We start from the raw sequence: 20,552 nt of genomic DNA, 5'->3' as shown, positions 1-20,552 counted from the left end.
GAACTCTTTTCGAATAATCATTATTTTATGGAAGTATGATCATCATGAAACAAATCACTTCATCTGATAATAACCATATATCGGAAAAAAGGTGATATTGTCTAATTTGAAAACAATTTCAAATTCCAAAGAAAATAGATTCTAAGAAGACATAGGAATAGGGTAGATCTTTTCTCGAATAGTTATTGACACCAAAAAAAGTTTCGATTACCTATAGAGGCAGACGTGAAAAAATTAATTGAACTAAAACAAATTTTGATAGAACTGTAACTCTAATCTCTTTTCATTATTAACAAATACTCAATAATTATTTCATTATTATACAATCAAGAAAAATATTATTTCTAGAAATCAAAAACTAAAATAAGAAAAAAAAATATATAACTTTTCCCGGCTTAATATATTTGAATATCGAATTTTCATAATGAATATGTTTTTTCTAATTGATATTCTTGTACTTTTTTTATTGTACAGAATGAAGAGTTTCTCCAAAATATTGGTGTCTGTAGATATTATTGGAATCTCTAATTCAATATCGATCAACCTTATTTCGAAGGCTAAAAATAGTTTCGCGCAACAATACCAGAACCACAACCCATTTGTTTATTTTTCTATTCTGATCTAATTTCCGTGAATCCAAACTAAAACATCTGGAATTGTATTTGCCATCCAATAAATTCCATCGAAAATTTATCTATTCACAAAAAAAAAAAATAAATAAATGAAATGATGGCAGGTAGATTACCTTTTCTTTACTGTAACTCAGGAGTATCTGAATGACTCTATTGTCATGGCTCAAAAAACGTCTCGTAAATATAGATACCAACTTGCAACCGTATTATATTTTTGGAGACAGATCATTCACTGTAAATTGTAGAAAATATTGTGTTGTATTGTGACATAATTTTCGTTGAGAAGGCTATGTATTATTATTATTATACAGGGGGTAAATAATAAATTATTATTCCGATGAATTTATTGTTGATTTGTATCTGACTCTTATGAATCTTTTTAAGCATTTCACTGGATATACAGGGTGTTACTCAATGGAAGGTACAAACCAAAATGAAATATTCCTTAGATAATCATAAGTGAAAAATGCCCTATGAACATTGGTACAGAAACGCTTTGGCTTCGAGATACAGGGTGTTTCTTGAAGCCCTGATAATTGTGATTATCTTGAAATTTTGCACTAATCTTGTAATTGTTATATCACATCAAAACACAATAGGTAATTCAACTTCGTCAGTTTTTTGGTCACACAAATATTGAACATTTATACGATATTCTTCTTGAAATTTCTGTAGTTCTGGTTAGACGAAAAAGCTTGAAAAAATGTTCATTTCTGTCGATTGAACAACATTGAAATCTACAGAATAACAAATTTTTGAACGACCATATTCACGGATTACAGATTATATTCTAAAAATTTTCAAATCAATCCTGGTTTCTTGTGGATCGATATGATGTTAAAGAAATAGTCTAAGTTTGAATTATATGTCGAAATAGTGCATCCGCAACCACTAGCCCCAAATAATTTTTATCAAAAATTCCTACAAAAATGTATGTTAACATTAGCAGCTGCAATAGCAAGCAGATTTCACAGTGATTTATTGCTCTTGATGTGCTGGGCTAATTTATCATATGATTGCAAGAACAAAAATATGTAGACAATCTAACAAACCAGTGTGTGGATTTTGTAACATTGACCTCTATTTCTTACAGGATTGATATGGATATATGCGTGTACTGATCATTTACTTATTCATAGTTCATTGTTGATATCTCAATAGGAAACTGTGTGATAATTGTTACAATGCGAAATATCCGGAAGAAGATAACAGAGATCGCATTACACACATAAAATGGAGATCGATTATGTAATAACCTTATTAAGAGAATATTGAATCTGCTTACCATTCCACTATTGAGAACCACCGACGAATTATCCTAATTGCAATGCATTTTTAGGATCTCTTTTGGATAATTCATAGAATTATTTCACGATATTTCGCATGAACTCTGAAACTATTATAATAAAATACAAATACGTTATTAACCTGAAAAACATAAAAAAACGTGATACTGTCAACACAATGTCATTTATCACTTTTTTGAAAATATGTATATCTATTGTTGGGCAAAAGAAAAAGCATATAAAAATAACGAATATACGCCTGAAAGGTTAAATTTTTCTATTTTCGACATATGCAAGATTTAGGTCTTGAGGCTTTTGAAGTTCAGTTAATGTAAGAACTCAAGCTGGCCGATCACCAGCAAAGTCTTCACTGATTGGCCCCTTGAAATGCAAAATGCAGTCAATCTACTTTGCAGCCGAGTTAAACATATAATTTTTTCTTTGATTGTTTATGTGTAGGATATCGTATTTGAAAATTATTAAATTAAAAAATTTAAATTATTCCTGTAGTGATGAATTGAAACGAAATTCGATAGAAATCGTAGTTGTTGGTTGCTATGAAAATGTGTATGTCCATAATAATTATAGTTTGACAACTTATGAAATATCTAACAGTTTCTTGGTAAAATATCGGATTTATTCATATTTTGCACAATCATAGCGACATAGAAGTACTTACCCGTCAAGAAATAAAGCTGGTGGCAAAAATTATTGATTGTCAGAAAATGTCGAATGTTTTATTCCCATTGAGAATAATTATTTTGTCGTTACTTTGCTGCTTTGGCAGGAAAAATAATACTTTGCTGATGATTGATATGTGACTGCGAAATTAAAGAACTGTTAAGCTGTTAAAAAACCCTCTAAATTCACACTGTTTGTTTTTAAAATAATTTCAAACACTTTCTTGTAAATTCTCCGAGATCCCTCAAGGTCCATTCGTGGGCCAACAGAATTAAAATCCTCTCGATTTGAACCTGAATAATCACCCAACACTCTTGATTAACAGAGTGAGTGTAAATGTCTAAAAGAGACTATCTCATTGGACATGTTGAGCAATGCCAGAGAGACAAAGTGATGATCAGAGGCGTTTTTTCCAATCACCACCAAATTATAGTGGCTGAGAGCATGTCGATGAAAACACGTACTTGATGAATTAATTTCGAATCGTTTACAGAGCAGCGGTATGTCGTGTAACAACCAATAAACATATACCTACCCACATTAATCACCTTATTTCTTTATTATATACGATGGTACAGCTTTGCAGTGTAATCAGGTGGAAGGTAATTTCGGAATCTCTTAATCTGCTTCGTACAAATTGAAGCAACAGTTTCTAACCCACTAGGTTGATAAGAGATTCGAGTTATTCAGAGAGAATTAACCTGGTGAATTGTGCAACATACCTGTCGAAGATCATCATCAATCTTTTCTGTTGACATGGGTTTTGTGTGCAGAGATTATTATTATTGTCGTATAAGATCGCAGAGTTAATTCAGCCTTTTATCCTCTTCGGAAAAGTGTTGTTATTTCGTTTTAGAATCGTAAAATGTACAGTTTTTGTAACTGGAATTGTGTATAATCGAAAATACAGTTGTTTTCTTTCGGATATACAGGGTGTTCCTAAATTGGCCTAAACGGGGCCACCTACAGAAAAAATGACAAGAATAAGTCCCTCCCAGAAATCATCTCAAACCCCCGGCAAAAATCCTAAACCTCCGATTTTTCTCGTAGTTTTTGAATATACGGGGAGTTTCGGGTATTTTGACGTTCAAGTCGATTTATTCTATGCATAGAGTAATGAACATAGAGGCAGTATACGAAATTTTTACATGTCCCAAACATGGTAAGATTACGTTGTCGGATTGTGATATATTTTCAAATCTTTTACTAGATCGTTATAACTTTTTATGAATGTATATTATATTGAATGAAATATATTTATTTGAGGGTTCCCGATTGAATATGCAAATTTGAATATTTGGAATCCGATATTTTTCCTAATTGTCGAATTTGTAATAAGCAAAATATTTATTATTTTCTGTATCTACCTGCTGAAATCCAAGGTTTGGCAACTTTTGCTCTCCTAATGTCATCGGTTGTTTCACATCGTTTGGCGCGCTTGAAGTTTGTTTTCCGAATTCCTTATATATTTCGGTATTTATTTCAATATATTTTGAGTTAATATGAAACGTTGCTTCACTATGGGACATAAAAAGTGCGTTCTTCATGGAGAAACTCGCGAATTGAGTGTAATATCGTATAACTGATATGTTTTCATTTCCGCGCGCTTCATGTCAAATTTGATAGTTCATGTTGGGGACAAAATTTGCTTACTAAAAATGACATATGCTCCCTCTATCTATGTTTATTACTCTGAGGGTGCATCCAACATTTGTTGAGAAATATTATATGAATAGTAATTTGAAAGAACGCTCAAAGCTCAATTCAGTGCTTCATTTCAATTTCTTGATATTCATTTGCTCTTAACTGAAGTGGAATAAATCATTAGTTTGTGTATTTGGGATATATACCTACCTACATACGTCAGAAGAATTTTCCTATAATTTTATTATCTCGGTCAGGCTATTTCTCTTCAGATTATCCATCAATCATCTTCTAGTTGAAGTGAAAGTACTAATCCCAAGTAATTGTTGTAACAGTTCAAAGGTAACTTTTCGAAAAAATGACAGAATGTGAAAGACTTCTCAAAATGATTACTCCTTCATTACCATTTGAAAACAATTAACTTATTGTATAAACTGTTAGAATCTGCAGTGATCGATAATGCTTCGATAAAAAAAATTGCTTGGTACCTTTCAGCACGCTACTATCGCTCATCAATCTCAAGAAACTCGTTACTGAAATTAATTTTGGCCGACAATTCGTGGTGAATGCAAGTCGTGTAAGAATAAGTGGAGAAATGCTGAAACTCGACAGTTTAAATTAATTTAATAGGAGCAGATCATTTAGAGATGATTGACCCGCGTCTTGACTAGAATGTATCGTTGACAATTGTAAGGCATCTTAACCCTGTTCATTCAGTCAATTTAAACAGTCATATTTGTATCTGGCACAGAAAAATAACCGAAGATGCATAATCGGATCCATTGATGATAATGCTAATAAACAAGTGACCCAATACAAGAACATTTGCGTTATTGATCGAGAAATATTTTTGAATTAAGGGTTTTCCAATAAGAGGTTTCATTTTTTATATTGAAAAAGAACTGGTATATTTTACGAGAAGTCAATGGATGTTTATTTCATTGTAAAGAGGAAGGTATGCCATTAACGCACACGGTTTCGATTCTTCACATAACTACTTGTCTCAACAGCTCACGTTTTTCCACCAGTTTGACCAATGCAGATCGAGAAGGTGCTTCCACGACAACCTAAAAGTGCTTTAGTGTTGCTAACTTTGACTTAAAAATTTTCACCATTTTAGTAGTGAATTTTTACAATTTCAATGCATTGTTGAAGCGTTTATCGTTCCATTTTTAGTCATGGCGTAGTTTTATTTGTCAAATGTTTCCAGATGGCAAGCTATTGGTGGAGGGACCTTCAGTTATTTTGTTTTTTCTGAATAAATTTGTTTATTGTTTTTTTTTTAAGAGAATCAAGACATATTCAATTTTTTGCAGGTGTAAACTGACGCAATGATTCTAAGGAGAAGTGTTGGTTCTTCTAAATGGACACTAGGACTATTGATAATTTTGTTCACATCAAATAGCCTCGTTGCAGGAGAAGAAGAAGATGAAGATCCAAATTCACGGTACAGGCAACACAGCAATGATTCAGCACGTTTAACACCTGGAGGGTGAGTTTGAACAGTTTTTTGATAAAGCAAAACAAAAGCTTGCGTCAAATATTCCATGAATAATAATAATTGCTTGATGGCAACAATGATAATGAACATATTAGTTTCTTCAGTAGAAGCTCAGGTGAAAATAACCAAAAGCAGAAAACTAAAACATTAAAAATATTAATATTATCAAAAATATTCGAAGAATTAAAATATTAAACACAAAACATTTACTAAAATTTTGTTGAAACATTAACATTGAAATGTTTTTAGGTATATCTATTCATTTGCCTAGAATATAATTGAAAATAAATAATAGATATTGAAAAAAAAAGATATTTCGAGGTATAGAATTAGATATATCAAAAGAAGAATTATTTGATGTGGAGGATTCAATAGAATTCATGTGTATTTTAAATGTTATATATTTGATTGATTTTATCTTATCAATGCGTTCCTTATTTCATTGAGATACGCGGAATATTTCTTTGAATTTTGATTTGTAGGTATCAAAATTCACATATCGAATCCTATAACTAGAAGGTATATAACCGACGTATATAACAACTTCTATTTCAAAAGTTTCCAAAGTTTTGGACCACTTCTTTACTTTTAATTCTGTGTGAAGTAGGACACCTATATCAACCAATTGAAAGCATTCTTTTCTGGAAGCCTACAAGCAGAACAATTCATTCGTCATAAGAGAAACAATTTGTTTAGAACAAGATTAAAGCTGTTTCTCTTATGAATGACCCACCGCGTTGCTAGTAGAATAATTAAATGCACTTCTGTAAAGTATATGGTCTTTATCATAGACGCTTGACTTACTACGATGGAGATTTATTAGTTAGATAACTGACGTTAGAATTATTAAGTTTCGTTAGACACATTAGTGGTAATTTCTAATTTCCTTTATACTGCCACTATCGCTCATGTTTTAATAATACCCTTGGGTTTAGAGAAATGATCTAGATGGTTGTTTCAAGTCTTTCATCTTAGGTCTTAATTGAAAACAAACTATTTAGGAATGAATACTGGGACTTTCCAATTCGTGCGTAATATTATTTCATTTCTGAAGGAAGTTTCAGGGAACTGTTTGATTTGTTTAGCATTTTTTCTATTATTTTATTTTTATAGGCTTTTAGTTTTCTCAAAAATCATTGATATGAAAGTATGTTTTCATGAAATTCAGAGTAATTTCAATAATACTAATTAAATGACTATGAATTTGAACAAGTGTTCATGTCAGGACTCTAATTTTTTTTCGTAAATCTCTCTTTTCTCCACAAGTAGTTCATTGAAACGAGTTAACGAAAACTCCTTGCATTAATATTTATTTTTTACATATTATAATTTCATATGAATGCTGAAAATTATCATCATATAATCATTTTTTTATATCCCAATTTTTCGAGCTTGAGTAAACATCCAATTTGTTGAGTTATATTCGATATGCTTATTATAATTTCATAATTTTCGCCTACAGCATGGTTTTAATGAAATGCAACGTTCTTCAAATACCTGAATAAATTTCGGGTGATGAAGATATTACGGAGTGTTATAAATAATAGATAGTAATGAAATTTATGACATGATTAGATATTTGTTCCATATTCTTATTCGAAAAATTATGCAGTTGTAAATAGGAATATATTTTCGTCCATTATCCTGTATATGACGGAATGAATTTTAGTGTAGGGATATAAGAATTTTTGAAATAAGCATAAATCAATAACCTGCACTGTTTGAATAGAAACCAATTCAGATGTTATGTCAACGAAATCTAATAAATAATAATAAGTATACATTTTTCTCTTCTGTCAAGTTGAGCCTTATTGAACAAGCCATTTTTATGATGGAGGACATTATCCTTGGGAGGTCTATTAGATACAGGACGAACAAAGTATGAATTATATTCAAAGCTCCATACTAAGAAATGGTATATAATTATAACCATCAACAATAATTGCAGTTGTTGAAAGTAAACTATTTGTATATATTCATCTATCTATTACCGAACACACTTGAATGTTGTTTGTGTTGGTATGACACAATGACGTTTGAAAACTGGGATATACATCTTCAGTATTGAGGAGATAATTACTGTCAAGATACCAACACTTGTTAAGAAGAACGGATTAACCATCATTTTATACAAATGTCTGACTGACTCATTTTGAATCGAAAAGTGCCTTTACAACTTGAAGACTTGATGTATGTTTTTGAAGTTTGATAAGTGGTTAAATCGGCCTAATGATTTCGAAGTTGGAGACATGTCTTTTCTTACAGGCATAATTGCAAAAATGTCAAAACAATCCAATTGAAAGTCACAAGTTATCATGAGTTGCATTTTTGTGAAATATCGTGAAAAACGTGTTACGTAGTAAAAGAATAAAATGATAGAAGTATAGGTAACAAATTTGTTCAGAAGTTCGATGTTTCTCTTATAGCCATGAAATTCCTTATATAATTTTGAAAGAGTTAAATGGTAGCGAATTTTTTTAACTATCATCAATAATAATGATGATGACATAGTTTCCCTCAAAAAAATAAAACACATTGTTATTCATTTTTCCAGATCTTTATCAGATTCAAATTTATGAATGAATTTTATATTGGCCCTGTAACATTAAGATTGTCGAAAAAAAGTGATGAAAATACGTTGCCTTTTTACAATCTCAACTGCAATTTTAATGAGGATATTCTGCAGGCTCGTTTGAGATTATCTGATCAATGCAGACTTGCATATGTCTGGAGAAAAGTTGCCCTGTCATCTGCATCATGATCGTGAATGTCATTCTGTCTTGCTATACAATATGTGACGTACAATTGCTTTGATGTCTATATTCAGACCATGGTTAACAAACCTGAAAATGTCGAAACAACCCTTCATAGCATAAGACAAGAACAAGAAATTTTTAGAAAGTTTTTACTAAGGATTTCTTGTAACGGTTGTTTTTTTCGAGGTATATAACTTTATGTTGACATTACCGTTCAAGATGGCGACCGATTTAACAACTGTCAAGTGATTTATTCTCAGTTTGGTTTAGCAATTCATCATGAATAGACTCACGCCTGAACAACGATTGCAAATAGTGCAATTTTATTCCGAAAATAATGGTTCTGTGCGGAATACGTATGGCACACTACGTCCATTTTATTTTGTTTAGCGATGAAGCGCACTTCTGGTTGAATGGCTACGTCAACAAACAAAACTGCCGCATTTGGAGTGAAGCTATTCCTCAAGTGTATGTCGAAACACCGTTACATCCAAGAAAACTGACTGTTTGGTGCGCTTTATGGGCTGGTGGAATCATTGGTCCGTACTTCTTCAAAAACGATGATGGCCAGAACGTTACAGTCAATGGTGATCGGTATAGAGCCATGATTACTATTTTTTTCATTCCTGAATTGAACAATCATGATGTACAGGAGCTGTGGTTCCAACAAGACGGAGCAACATGTCACACAGCTCGTGCCACAATCAATTTATTGAAAGACACGTTTGGTGACCGCCTAATTTCACGTTTTGGACCTGTGAATTGACCTCCAAGATCTTGTGATTTAACACCGCTAGACTACTTTCTGTGGGTCATTGGTCTATGCGGATTAGCCACAAACCCTTGACCATTTGGAAGACAACATTCGTCGTGTTATTGCCGATATACGGCCATAAATGTTGGAAAAAGTCATCGAAAATTGGACGTCCAGATTGGACTACATCCGAGCCAGCCGTGGCGGTCATATGCCAGAAATCATATTTAAAATGTAATGCCATAAGATTATCTTGCGGATAAATGAAATTCATGTCAATCGAATAATTCATCGTTGTTTTATTGAAAATTGAGTTCTATAGCTCTAAAAAAAACACCCTTTATGTTCACAATGTTTTTATTTGAAAATGTTTCACGCTATTCATCTGAAATAGGAATATTTAACAAATTAAAATGCATTTAATGGAGTTTTTTCAATAAGAACATAGTTTACGATGTTTCTAAAATTTTTAGAAGGATGTAGGTAGCTATGTTGTAGGTCAACCACCAGCAATGTCGTAGCTTCGCAGATTTTCTTGGAAAAATCACGGTAATAGATAGAATTGCGGGAATAATAATAACCATAATTCACTCATGATTAAATCTACCATTACTAAATAGAACCACAGAATTTTCCATGAAATTCCGTTCAACCACTGAAACAGAATGTTCTTCCTCCAAAATATGGCCTGACGTACTCACGTGCGACCAGCACTCTTGTCAAAGCGATACCGGAACACCTATCAGCAATAAAAAATGTTTCCCAGTCACTTGAGCCTAACGTAGAGCGTCACACAATCCAATAATGTTGAGGCACATATGCTGCCGCTATTACAATCTATATACATGTCATGATGAAGTACCCCGCGTTTCAATTGTGAGACATCTTGCACTTGACCCCACCGATGGTGGTTCCATCTATGCTCCAGGCGAGGTAAAGCCGAAATATCTTTGATTTATGGGTTCATTTCGAGTCGATTGATCATTGGTCTGGGGGTCAGTTCAATTAGATGATTTATGGGCGGGTAAAATGATTATTATCGAATTTAGATTTATGCTTATCGTGCTTTAACAGGCGGTTTTCTCACACTTTTGATCGGAGATATTCATCTGGAGTTTGGGGTTATGATACGGTTGTGAGATTTATTCAATGTACTGATTCTTCGATTTCGAGTTGTGGGGCAATAAGATTGATTGAAGCATCTGATTATCGATCTTTGGAAATTATGGAGATTTCTGTAGTGAGGATCTTCAACAAACCGTATTGGTTCTAATGGATTTTTTTCGAAATTTATACATTTTTTTTAAATTTGAGAGAATAATTGTCATAGTCTCGTTTGTTATATTCTGATTGAAAATCGTGGTATCATAAAATTCAGAATGGGTAGTTTTTGATGAATTTTGAAAATTGAAACTGAAGGACACGTACAAAGTTTTAGAATTCCCCATGTCAGAGAATTTATAACCTACATGACCAGACCTCAGTATAAGTAATTTTTCCTATTTCAGTATCGTAATGAGTTCATTACAGTACTAAAAACAGTGCTGTAATGAACTCATTACAGCATTGTTTTGAGTTATATTTTTCGTTTTGTGGTTGTCTGCACTGACTTCCTATCCTATCAAATGTCAATACGTCAATTGTCAATAAAATATAAATTGGATATAGTGAAATAATTTGCAACATTATTCGCAATTTCTCTTAATTCTGCCGGTGTTAAATCGATTTCGTCAGACATAATTCAAGAATTTAATGCGTAATTGTAAATTATTTCAAAATTCGAAACGTACGATTCATATTCAAATTTCGTAATCTGTCAATTTTCGTAACAGTCACACCAACTACCAAGATACAATACGAAAGTCACTAGGATGTATAACATGAATTTTTTATTGAATTTCGACAATATTTCAAAAAACTTGACTGAAACTTCCAAATGTAATTTCCTTGAAAAAAAGACTCGCAGGGTAATATCAACCTGTTTCAATTGTTGTGTTTCGATAGAAAGCACCTATTTTTGGTAGTGATGTCATGTAGATCATTCAGTTAAATGATCTAATATTAGATCTCATTCTGATTCTGAAACAGGAAACAATTTTCTAATGAAAACAAATAAGAAAAATTATTCTGAAATAACTCCAAGCTTTTCATTGAATGCTTATTTATTATTCTAGGAAATTTTCAATTGTATTGAGAAAATTGACTAACTCAGTACAATGCAAAATCCCCGAATTTATGCCAGAGCTTTCCCTTTTTTATTATCTATATTCTGCTTGAACGTTCTATGGTTAGGGTGAAACGTTGCACGAAGCTTAAAATTGTCATTTTACATCAACACTCACCATTGAACGTTTTGTGGTCACTTAATTATTGACAAATATTTTTAGGTATTCTGAAACTAGAGAGTTATCGTGTTTGCGGATGGAAAAACGCGAAATCAGAAAAATGCAGATATTGTGAGGAAATTTTAGAGCGATCTGTTCAGGGAATACGCGCTCAAACAGTTACGTTCATATTCAAAAAAGTGATACTACTCCTAAATCAGAGTTGAGTGTGGTCAGTATCTGGACGGGTGTTCGCTCTTCACGAATCTTCCTCAACAAATGAGCTTCTCTTGGCTTTTTTTTTTGACGCCAATGAGTGAAGCCTATGTTTAACCGGAAGTATCATTAACCCATTTCAAACAAACTGATTTCGGTAAGACAAACAGATTTGATAAAGAGACACGAGATCGTTGTTGACTCTCCATCCACCTAAGGTTTCAAAATCGCTTCTAGGTCAGATACACCTACATACAAGTGCACTTCCTCCCAATCAAATTGAGCATTTGCCTAGGCGAATGTCTTTTAGCTAATAGAGTAATCAAATATGATATAATCTTCGAATTATTCTGTATGTAATTCAAGGCTCATCTCATATCCTTGGGGAATACGTACGGACGAAAAGGATCATGATCTAATGGTCCATTATAGATTCAACCACGAAAGAACGTTTAATTTGACGTAAGGAGAGTGATGGTTTTGTGGGTGTTGTTGGGTAATCCCTATATTAGTTGGGTTAAATTATGGACACATGAGTGGCACTTATGGTTGTAATTTTAGTACCGTTTTTGATGGATTTGGGTCGATGTTGAGGGACGAGATGGTTATTTTTGGCTCGATCATTGCGACTTTATTTTGGTATAGAAAAAACTGTGAAGAATTCATAACACAACTTTTACAAAAAAATTCAGTTGATACTCCTAGGCTTAAGAATACGATTGTGCTCAGTACAAAAATTTTTTACCGTAAAGTCCTTGCTGAAATAGTTTTGGAGTTAAGGAATTTTCATTGGCGCCACTGAATTAATCAGCATTCAATCAGCAAGCTTTCTTAGCTCAGTTACTGTATCGCACGGTCTGTACCAAGGTCTCAGAAATTGTATACCTTTTTTTCAATTCAATAAAAAGATTTAGTATTGAAGGAAAAAACAATTAGGTGAAATTTCTAGTGTTTTTTGTCAATATTCGGACAATTTGAAATTCTATTTTTCGAGTAATTGATTCCAATCAGAGTTCAAATCCCAGGAAGAATAAAAAATAAAAGCAATAGTTTCATTTTTTAGAAACTTAATTTAATGAACATAACACTAATGCTATTCCTATTCTGTAAATACAAAATTACAATTTGCATACAAACTATCGACAAAATTGCAACCTAACTCATTTCATTCCTTCTTCCATAAAAATGGTTATGTATATTCACCGTAGTTGCATTGATCCGAATACAATCGAATTTAACATCACCTTCTGAAGACTCAACAATCTCAGTGCAGGTACCTTTTGTCGAAAACCTTCTCAAAACATCTTCCTCATTATTCTCATCAAATGCTGGCAGTATATTATGTATTTCCGCATTTAGCGACATATCACAATCGTTCAAGGAACCAAGTTCGATGGACTGTACCTCTTGCTCCTCATGAGCCTCTTCGTCAAGCTCGTGTGGTGTCTCGTTCTGTTGCTCCAATTCTGTACGTTCTTCTATAGGCTCTAATCTGTCAGATTCGCATGAAGCATCACGCATAAAGTCTCTTAACTCCTCCTCATTTTCTTTATTAGCTTCTTTCCTAGACTGCTTTGCCGCGTTTGGTCTAAAGAACTTAACTTTTCTCTTACACCTCCTCTTGAGGACTGGGGTTTCGATATTTTTTTTGTTGCTGTCGAAAGTGGAATTGGCATATTGGTTGTTCGTTATAGGCTTCAAAAATGTGCTGTAATTTGTCGTTGTGATGGCTCTGCCAATGGTTTTTGAGATACTCCCTTCATTTGCTGTGGTTTCGGCTGCTTCTTGTCCTCTCTGCCTCTGCAGGTACCTCGCAATGGTGCTCTTATCAAGCAGAACCACTGGAAGTTGGGTTATGTCTTCGTCGATGACAAAGTTCTCTGTTTGAGTGCACATGTCTATACTAGCTCTGTTGGCTTTTCGACTTCTTGTTTTTGCTGTAGTTCCACCTCCATTTCGTTTCATTTTCTGATTATTGTATTATTTATTATTTTGGTTTGTCACTTTTGACGTTTGATGCAATGCTTCCTCAACTTGCGCCCTGATTTTTCTGTGTGAGGACTGACGAGATTTATGACATATGTTGGTTACCCTGACAACAATAAATGGACAAACTATGTGTCAATTATCGCATAGTGAAATTGGTTACAATAATTTCTTCTGAAACACTGCATCCTTAGGCAGCGAAAAAGCTTGGACCAAAATATGCAAATTGAATATAAGAATATCAATCTATTTAAACAACCATATTTTCCATGCATTCCAATTAAATGTAATATCTGCAAGGATATACCAGTATAACTACCTTCTACAACAAAAAAAAATTGCCTTATCGAAAATTGAACCTTGCTTCACACTGAGTACTCAAGTTCTTTAATCGCTGTGCATTACCACCCCATCTCAAAACAACGACCAATAAACGCATTGATTAACAATCTCATCAGATTCCTGTAGTGCAAAACTAATCGCCTGTGAGGTGTTAACACGAAGAGGAAATCTCTTCGACAGCTCAATTATTGTGGTTCAGATTCACGCTCAATTCGTACAGTATTATTATCGCCAGAATGATGAATGGATTTTTACGGGTTAATAAATTCGAGTTGGCGAAGTCTTAATGTTCGCTTTTATTGTTCAGATTAGGAAATGGCGTTCAGTGTTTTAATTTCACTGATCCGAATATTAGTTGTGCTTGTTTCTTTTTGTTGTTATTGCTAGTAACTAATAATTGGGGTTGTCAATTCACATATTTTAATATTGAATCTATTGAGACAATATTTTGCTACACTAATCTTCTATGCACCCTTCACATGGCTTGGGACGTTTGCCAAATGTCAATGTAACTTCAAAAATGAACTGAGTCAATTTAAAATCCACCTGGATCTACCCATAATGATAGAAGAACTGGATGATACCACCATAAAATCTTTCATCAGAACCGGAGACCCTGCCCTTATCCTATTTTATTCCGATTGGTGCAAACATTGCAGAATGTTCAGACCGATATTCAAAGAAGCTTCTATCACACATGGTACTTCTGTACGGTTTGCTGCTTATAACTGCACAGAAGGGGAGAGGTGGGCCATGAGAGAATATGAGGTCAGATATTTTCCAGCTGTCAAGTTCTTCAAGAATGGGGTGTTTGTGTCAGATTTTAATGGCCGGAGGACAGTCGAGGGCATCAAAAAATTTCTGGTCAACAATTTGTACGGATGAACTTGTCGAAAACACCGCTTTTGGGTGGTCGCTTTACACTTTATTTATTGTGAATTCATGAAAAATTGTTTACCGAATGAAAAAGGTTGTTTTATTTAGTTTATTCTGAAAGACATGGTAGTTTTTCATTTGTAGATGACTAAAATAGCCTCATGCCATAAGAAAACGATATTCAAGGAATATTTTTCTGTAATCTGATGAAAATAACATCTAGTTGAAATTGTTCCATAAAGAATAACGGTCATATTTAAAGTGCTATTAACTTTTAAATTATTCTTTACACTCCTCTATCAGGACAATTTTTAATTTTCAGGCCTAACGTCTGCCGTTCAAGATATGCAAGTTTCTGCTGTCCTGGATGGTCAAGGCATAACATTTTAGGATTATGTATAATTCGTAAGTATATAAAGTGTCTTCAATTCCTTTTTTGGCATTGACTATATATACATCAACCCAAATAATGAGGTTGTTGACTATCTGTAGTTTAACAAGATATAGTTTTCGCCCTAGTCATTGACCACTCTTATTTTTGCAGCAATCTGCAATAGGCCATGTGGTAGTGGACAATGTGTGCGTCCAAATGTCTGTAGATGTGAAGCAGGACAAGAGACGAGAGCACCATGCTATAGAGATGCAGGCAACGAAGGAGGTAAGATTGTTCAATGACCTCCAAGAATGAAATAATCATTTGAAACGGAGTTTCTTCAGTAAACAATACGTAATTCTTCTATCGTTCTCATTGTAGAGCCCCAAGGAAGACCATGCAGGGCAATGTGTATGAATGGAGGTACTTGTGTCGATGGCAGATGCAACTGCCCTCCAGGATTTAGTGGAGAGTTTTGTACAGAACGTGAGTAACTTCTTCTGCATCTCCTCCCATACCTTTGAAACAACTAAAAATATTTGTAGCAATTTGCCTGGAGCGTTGCAAAAACGGAGGTAGATGTATTGGACCAGATAGATGTGCCTGTATCTACGGATTTGCAGGAAAACACTGTGAGATTGGTGAGTAATGCCCTCCTACCTTGATGGCCTTCAAGTTATAACCTATTCCTATCAGATTTCAGAACTGGGCCTTGCTATACTGGAGCTAGGGGATCTCTATGTGTGAACCAACTTCAAGGTGTTGTATGCACGAAAACGCTATGTTGTGCAACTGTTGGAAAAGCTTGGGGTCACCCGTGTGAACACTGCCCTTCAAGACTTGACTGTGATATAGGATTTATTAAGAACCAAAAGACTGCTGAATGTATAGGTAAGTAGCATTTACAATATTTCGAGAATATGAGAAAGATTTGTGACAATATTACCTTTCCAGATATAAACGAGTGTGAGGCGATACCCCATCTATGCGAAGGAGGACAATGTGTGAACTCAATAGGATCTTTCACCTGCGAATGCCCAGAAGGTCAAACCAGGAATTTAGAAACCAACCAGTGCGATGACAAGAATGAATGTGAAGATGAAGGTGTTTGTGAGAATGGTAGATGTGTCAATACTGATGGGTCATATTTCTGCTTATGCAATCCTGGTTTTATACAGAGCCAGAACCAAAAATACTGTATAGGTAAGGGTGTATTCAAAGACTCCCAATAACATGACCTAGAAATTCAAAACCTGTTTTGTACTCAGATGGTCGACAAGGATTGTGCTATACCGAAAGAACAGAGCAGGGTTATTGTAGGGCAAATCTTCCCATGAGGTTGTCAAAGAAGGATTGCTGTTGTGGTGTCAACATGGGGCAAGGATGGGGAGACGAATGTTCCAGATGTCCAGTTTTTGGAGAAGGTAAACTTTTCTTGATAACAATGTTTTAGACGAAAGTTAAAAATGATTTCTCTTGAATATGAGGTCGACTTGACTTCATACTGTCAATATCTTGTATTCCATTGCACAAAAATCACTTTTTTCTTGAAATTTCCAATTTTCAGATGAACACCGATTACTCTGTGCGTCAATCCAACCAGGAACGATGATAGGAGAAGGAGAAGGGTCTGGAGAGGTCATAGAGAGTGGGACAAGTCATGGAATGATACCAGGAGGAGGCTCAATTATTGCCGTGAACGAATGTATCCTCCGTCCAAACATTTGTGGACCTGGACAGTGTGTTGACACTGTATCAGGATACAAGTGCATCTGCAACCCTGGATACCGACTTGGAAAATCACATGTGTGTGAAGGCCAGTGATAATTATTTGATTCGAGTTATCTTAACTTTCCGAGGACTCATTTCACATTACTCTATCTCACTTGACCAATATTTCTACTCTTCAAGGTGTATCAATATCATTGCAAGGTGCAAATTACTTTGTAATGTTTATTCGGTCTACTAACTGAAAATTATTTTATTTGCAAGACGTTTCGATTTAAGAACTCTTCAAATCTTGTCTTCTTATTGATACAACTTCAATCTTATTACTCACTAAAGGATTTTTCTCAACTCAATAAAGTAACCTTACCTTATCTATTCTTTTATATCGATTACAATCTTGTTTCTCTTCATAAAAAGTATCTATAACTGAATGTTCAATTCGACCTCTTACCAACAGATATCGATGAATGTAGAGAAGGTAAATGCCAAAATGGCGTTTGTCGCAACACAATAGGGAGCTTTGATTGCATGTGCCCACCTGGTTTCGATGTATCTCCAGACGGTACAATGTGTACTGACCATGATGAGTGCGCTGAGATAGGAATGTGCAGCAATGGTAGATGCGTGAACATGGATGGAAGCTTTAAGTGTCTATGCAACCCTGGATTCAAGTTGTCGCCGTCGATGTTCGCTTGTATAGGTACAATTCTGTCTTTCTATAGATTTATCTAGTGGTGATCATAAGTGAAGCACAACTCATATTTCAGATATCGATGAATGCAGCGAGAATCCAAGAATTTGCCTCAACGGACGTTGTATGAATATTCCTGGATCATATATGTGCCATTGCTTGCCTGGATTTGTGGAATCCAGTGACAAAACCTTCTGTAGTGATATGGATGAATGTGCAAGTACAGGTGAGAATGCTACTTGCGAGTTGCTACTTCAAGTTTTTACAGATTGATCATTCATCTTGCCTATACACCAAAATATCTGTATTACCTCGTTATCACATAATTTTTGTTGAAATGATCTTACAGTCCAGTATGATATTGAATATTGGAAATAATTTGAAGTTATGAAATTAGCCCTTTGATTTTACTTTGACAAGGGAGTACTTATAGTAGTTTTTGTTGAATAAACTCTGCTATAAAACTTACAGGATCGTTTTATCGTATGAGATTCGATATTTATCGTGGTACCTTGAGATAGCATGGCATGATAAAAGTAGTCCTATATTCAAACAGTTAACAATGCATTTCTCTAATGAAAGCCCACGTACGTTTTTAGGAATGTGTGACCACGGAAAATGCATAAACATGGAGGGATCCTTCCGCTGTATCTGTGACTCCGGATACCGCCTAGGTCCAGACGGACGCCACTGCATCGACATCGACGAGTGCATATCCCGTCCTTGCCAGTCAGGCAGGTGCTTCAACACTCCAGGCAGCTTCAGATGCGAGTGCCAGGCTGGCTTCAGCCTAGGTCCTGACGGACGCTCCTGTCTCGATACCAGACGTGATCTCTGCTACCAGGAGTACAGGGACGGACTATGCTTCAACCCCTCAACGTTGGCGGTCACCAGGTCCAGCTGCTGTTGCTGCGCTCTTTTCACCGGCAAGCCTATGGGCTGGGGTACGAACTGTCAGCCTTGTCCCATGCCTGGTACGAGCGATTACGATGTTCTGTGTCCCCATGGACCTGGTTCAACGTTTGACGGCAACGACATCAACGAGTGCGCGCAGAATCCCAATATTTGCCAGAACGGTGCTTGTGAGAACATGATCGGAACGTATCGATGCATCTGTAACACTGGTTTTGAGGTGGATGAGACTGGGAAGATTTGTACTGATATAAATGAGTGCGAGATCGAAGAATTGGTGAGTAGAATCTACTTTTTCATTAGAGATTTCAAAAATCAACTTTTTAAACTCAATTTGAGTGAATTGTGTATCTCTGAAAGAAAATCTCAACGATAATAAGAAGCTTATAAATGTGAGTAGATATGAAATAAATATAAGACACTTTTGAGAGAACCTGTACAAAACAATAAATACTTCACATCCCTCCTAAGAGGTTTGATTATGAATTGTTAGATCACTTGTGCAGGTATGTAGCGGGGGACAATGCCGGAACACTCCAGGAAGCTACCAGTGTATCTGTCCTTCTGGAACTCAACTCAACCCAATCACTTCAGTCTGTGAAGACATAGACGAGTGCAAAGAACTTGGTCCAGAAGCGGCTTGTTTCAACGGAGAATGCGTTAACACCTTTGGATCTTACAAGTGCGACTGCGACCCAGGATCTGTCCTGGATAACACTGGCAGGATCTGCATAGGTAATATTTCCAACTTTCTTGCGATTGAGTTAGGTTTAACTTTTGACAACCGTAGATAACAGAAGAGGTTCTTGCTGGACCAAGCTCAACCATGGAAGATGTGAGAACAACCTACCACAACTGAGCAAAAAAACAGAATGTTGCTGTTCCATTGGTGTTGCCTGGGGATCCCCTTGTGAGAGGTGTAACAGGAACGAATGTGACTGTCCACCAGGTTATGCTAAAGTAGACGGCAAGGCTTGCGCTGACATCAACGAGTGTGACCTCAACCCTGACATCTGTAGAGGGGGTGGCACCTGTGTTAATACTGATGGCAGTTTTACTTGCAGCTGCCCACCTGGTCTAACCTTGGATGCAGCTAGTAAGTAGCATAGTTCTCGAAACATTTAGTAAGATTTATTTCCTAGTTAACTGACTTTTGATTCCTTCATTCTAGGAACTCAGTGCTTAGACGTAAGGGAAGAACTGTGCTACACAAAATATAAACACGGCAAATGTATCAACCCTATAGAAGGAATATTCTACAAACACCTCTGCTGCTGTACGTCTATCGGACGAGGATGGGGTGATAAGTGCGAGTCTTGTCCAAGACCTGGAACTGCAGCATTCGCAGAACTGTGTCCTAAGGGTCTTGGTTTCGTCGATCACAGGGACATAAATGAATGTACTGAATTTCCCGGAATGTGTCAGAACGGTAGATGCAAGAATACAGTCGGTGGTTACAGCTGCAAGTGTAACAAGGGTTACGATTACGATGACAGCAAAATAAAGTGTGTTGGTGAGTAGGATATAATACTGAAGATTTAGAAGGTGAAGCAACCAATTCTCCAGCTCAAACTATAGTAAAAAATTATTGGTTTCGCACTATCTGGAAATTTATTTCAGATGTTGTAAACCCTCACTCGAGATACTATACTTCATTTGCTATTTTTTTCTGCAGATATCGATGAGTGTAGTCTGACAACAACTAACGTATGTGGAAACGGAGTCTGTAAGAACATTCCAGGAGATTTCATGTGCGAGTGTAATGAAGGTTACAGTGCTGTAGCTCCTATGCAAGTTTGCATGGGTAAGTCTTAGAATCTTTCTGTAGATTCCCAATTGTGTTATATGAG

At 35.3% G+C, this 20,552-nt stretch overlaps 1 protein-coding gene across 2 annotated transcripts in view; it reads left to right on the top strand.

The window, feature by feature from the left end:
- The window catches only part of LOC123674649 (fibrillin-2-like), a 36,671-nt gene that overhangs the window by 969 nt on the left and 15,150 nt on the right, over positions 1–20,552 (top strand). The window contains exons 2-17 of one of the 2 annotated variants that reach the window (XM_045609594.1): positions 5,560–5,735; positions 15,321–15,403; positions 15,543–15,656; positions 15,753–15,857; positions 15,917–16,012; positions 16,068–16,262; positions 16,326–16,574; positions 16,640–16,795; positions 16,939–17,187; positions 17,557–17,799; positions 17,867–18,016; positions 18,390–18,979; positions 19,209–19,437; positions 19,493–19,798; positions 19,874–20,215; positions 20,378–20,506. In XM_045609594.1, coding sequence (XP_045465550.1) covers positions 5,575–5,735; positions 15,321–15,403; positions 15,543–15,656; positions 15,753–15,857; positions 15,917–16,012; positions 16,068–16,262; positions 16,326–16,574; positions 16,640–16,795; positions 16,939–17,187; positions 17,557–17,799; positions 17,867–18,016; positions 18,390–18,979; positions 19,209–19,437; positions 19,493–19,798; positions 19,874–20,215; positions 20,378–20,506 — 3,397 coding nt within the window. In that variant the 5' untranslated portion in view covers positions 5,560–5,574. Of the gene's footprint in view, positions 1–5,559; positions 5,736–15,320; positions 15,404–15,542; positions 15,657–15,752; positions 15,858–15,916; positions 16,013–16,067; positions 16,263–16,325; positions 16,575–16,639; positions 16,796–16,938; positions 17,188–17,556; positions 17,800–17,866; positions 18,017–18,389; positions 18,980–19,208; positions 19,438–19,492; positions 19,799–19,873; positions 20,216–20,377; positions 20,507–20,552 lie in introns of those variants that run through there. The other variant, XM_045609595.1, reaches the window with a different exon arrangement.

The sequence above is a fragment of the Harmonia axyridis genome, chromosome 3 (genome assembly GCF_914767665.1).
Source record: "Harmonia axyridis chromosome 3, icHarAxyr1.1, whole genome shotgun sequence".
Taxonomy (NCBI): domain Eukaryota; kingdom Metazoa; phylum Arthropoda; class Insecta; order Coleoptera; family Coccinellidae; genus Harmonia; species Harmonia axyridis.
Note: the sequence above shows the minus strand (reverse complement) of the source record. Positions and strands in the feature narration are given on the sequence as shown.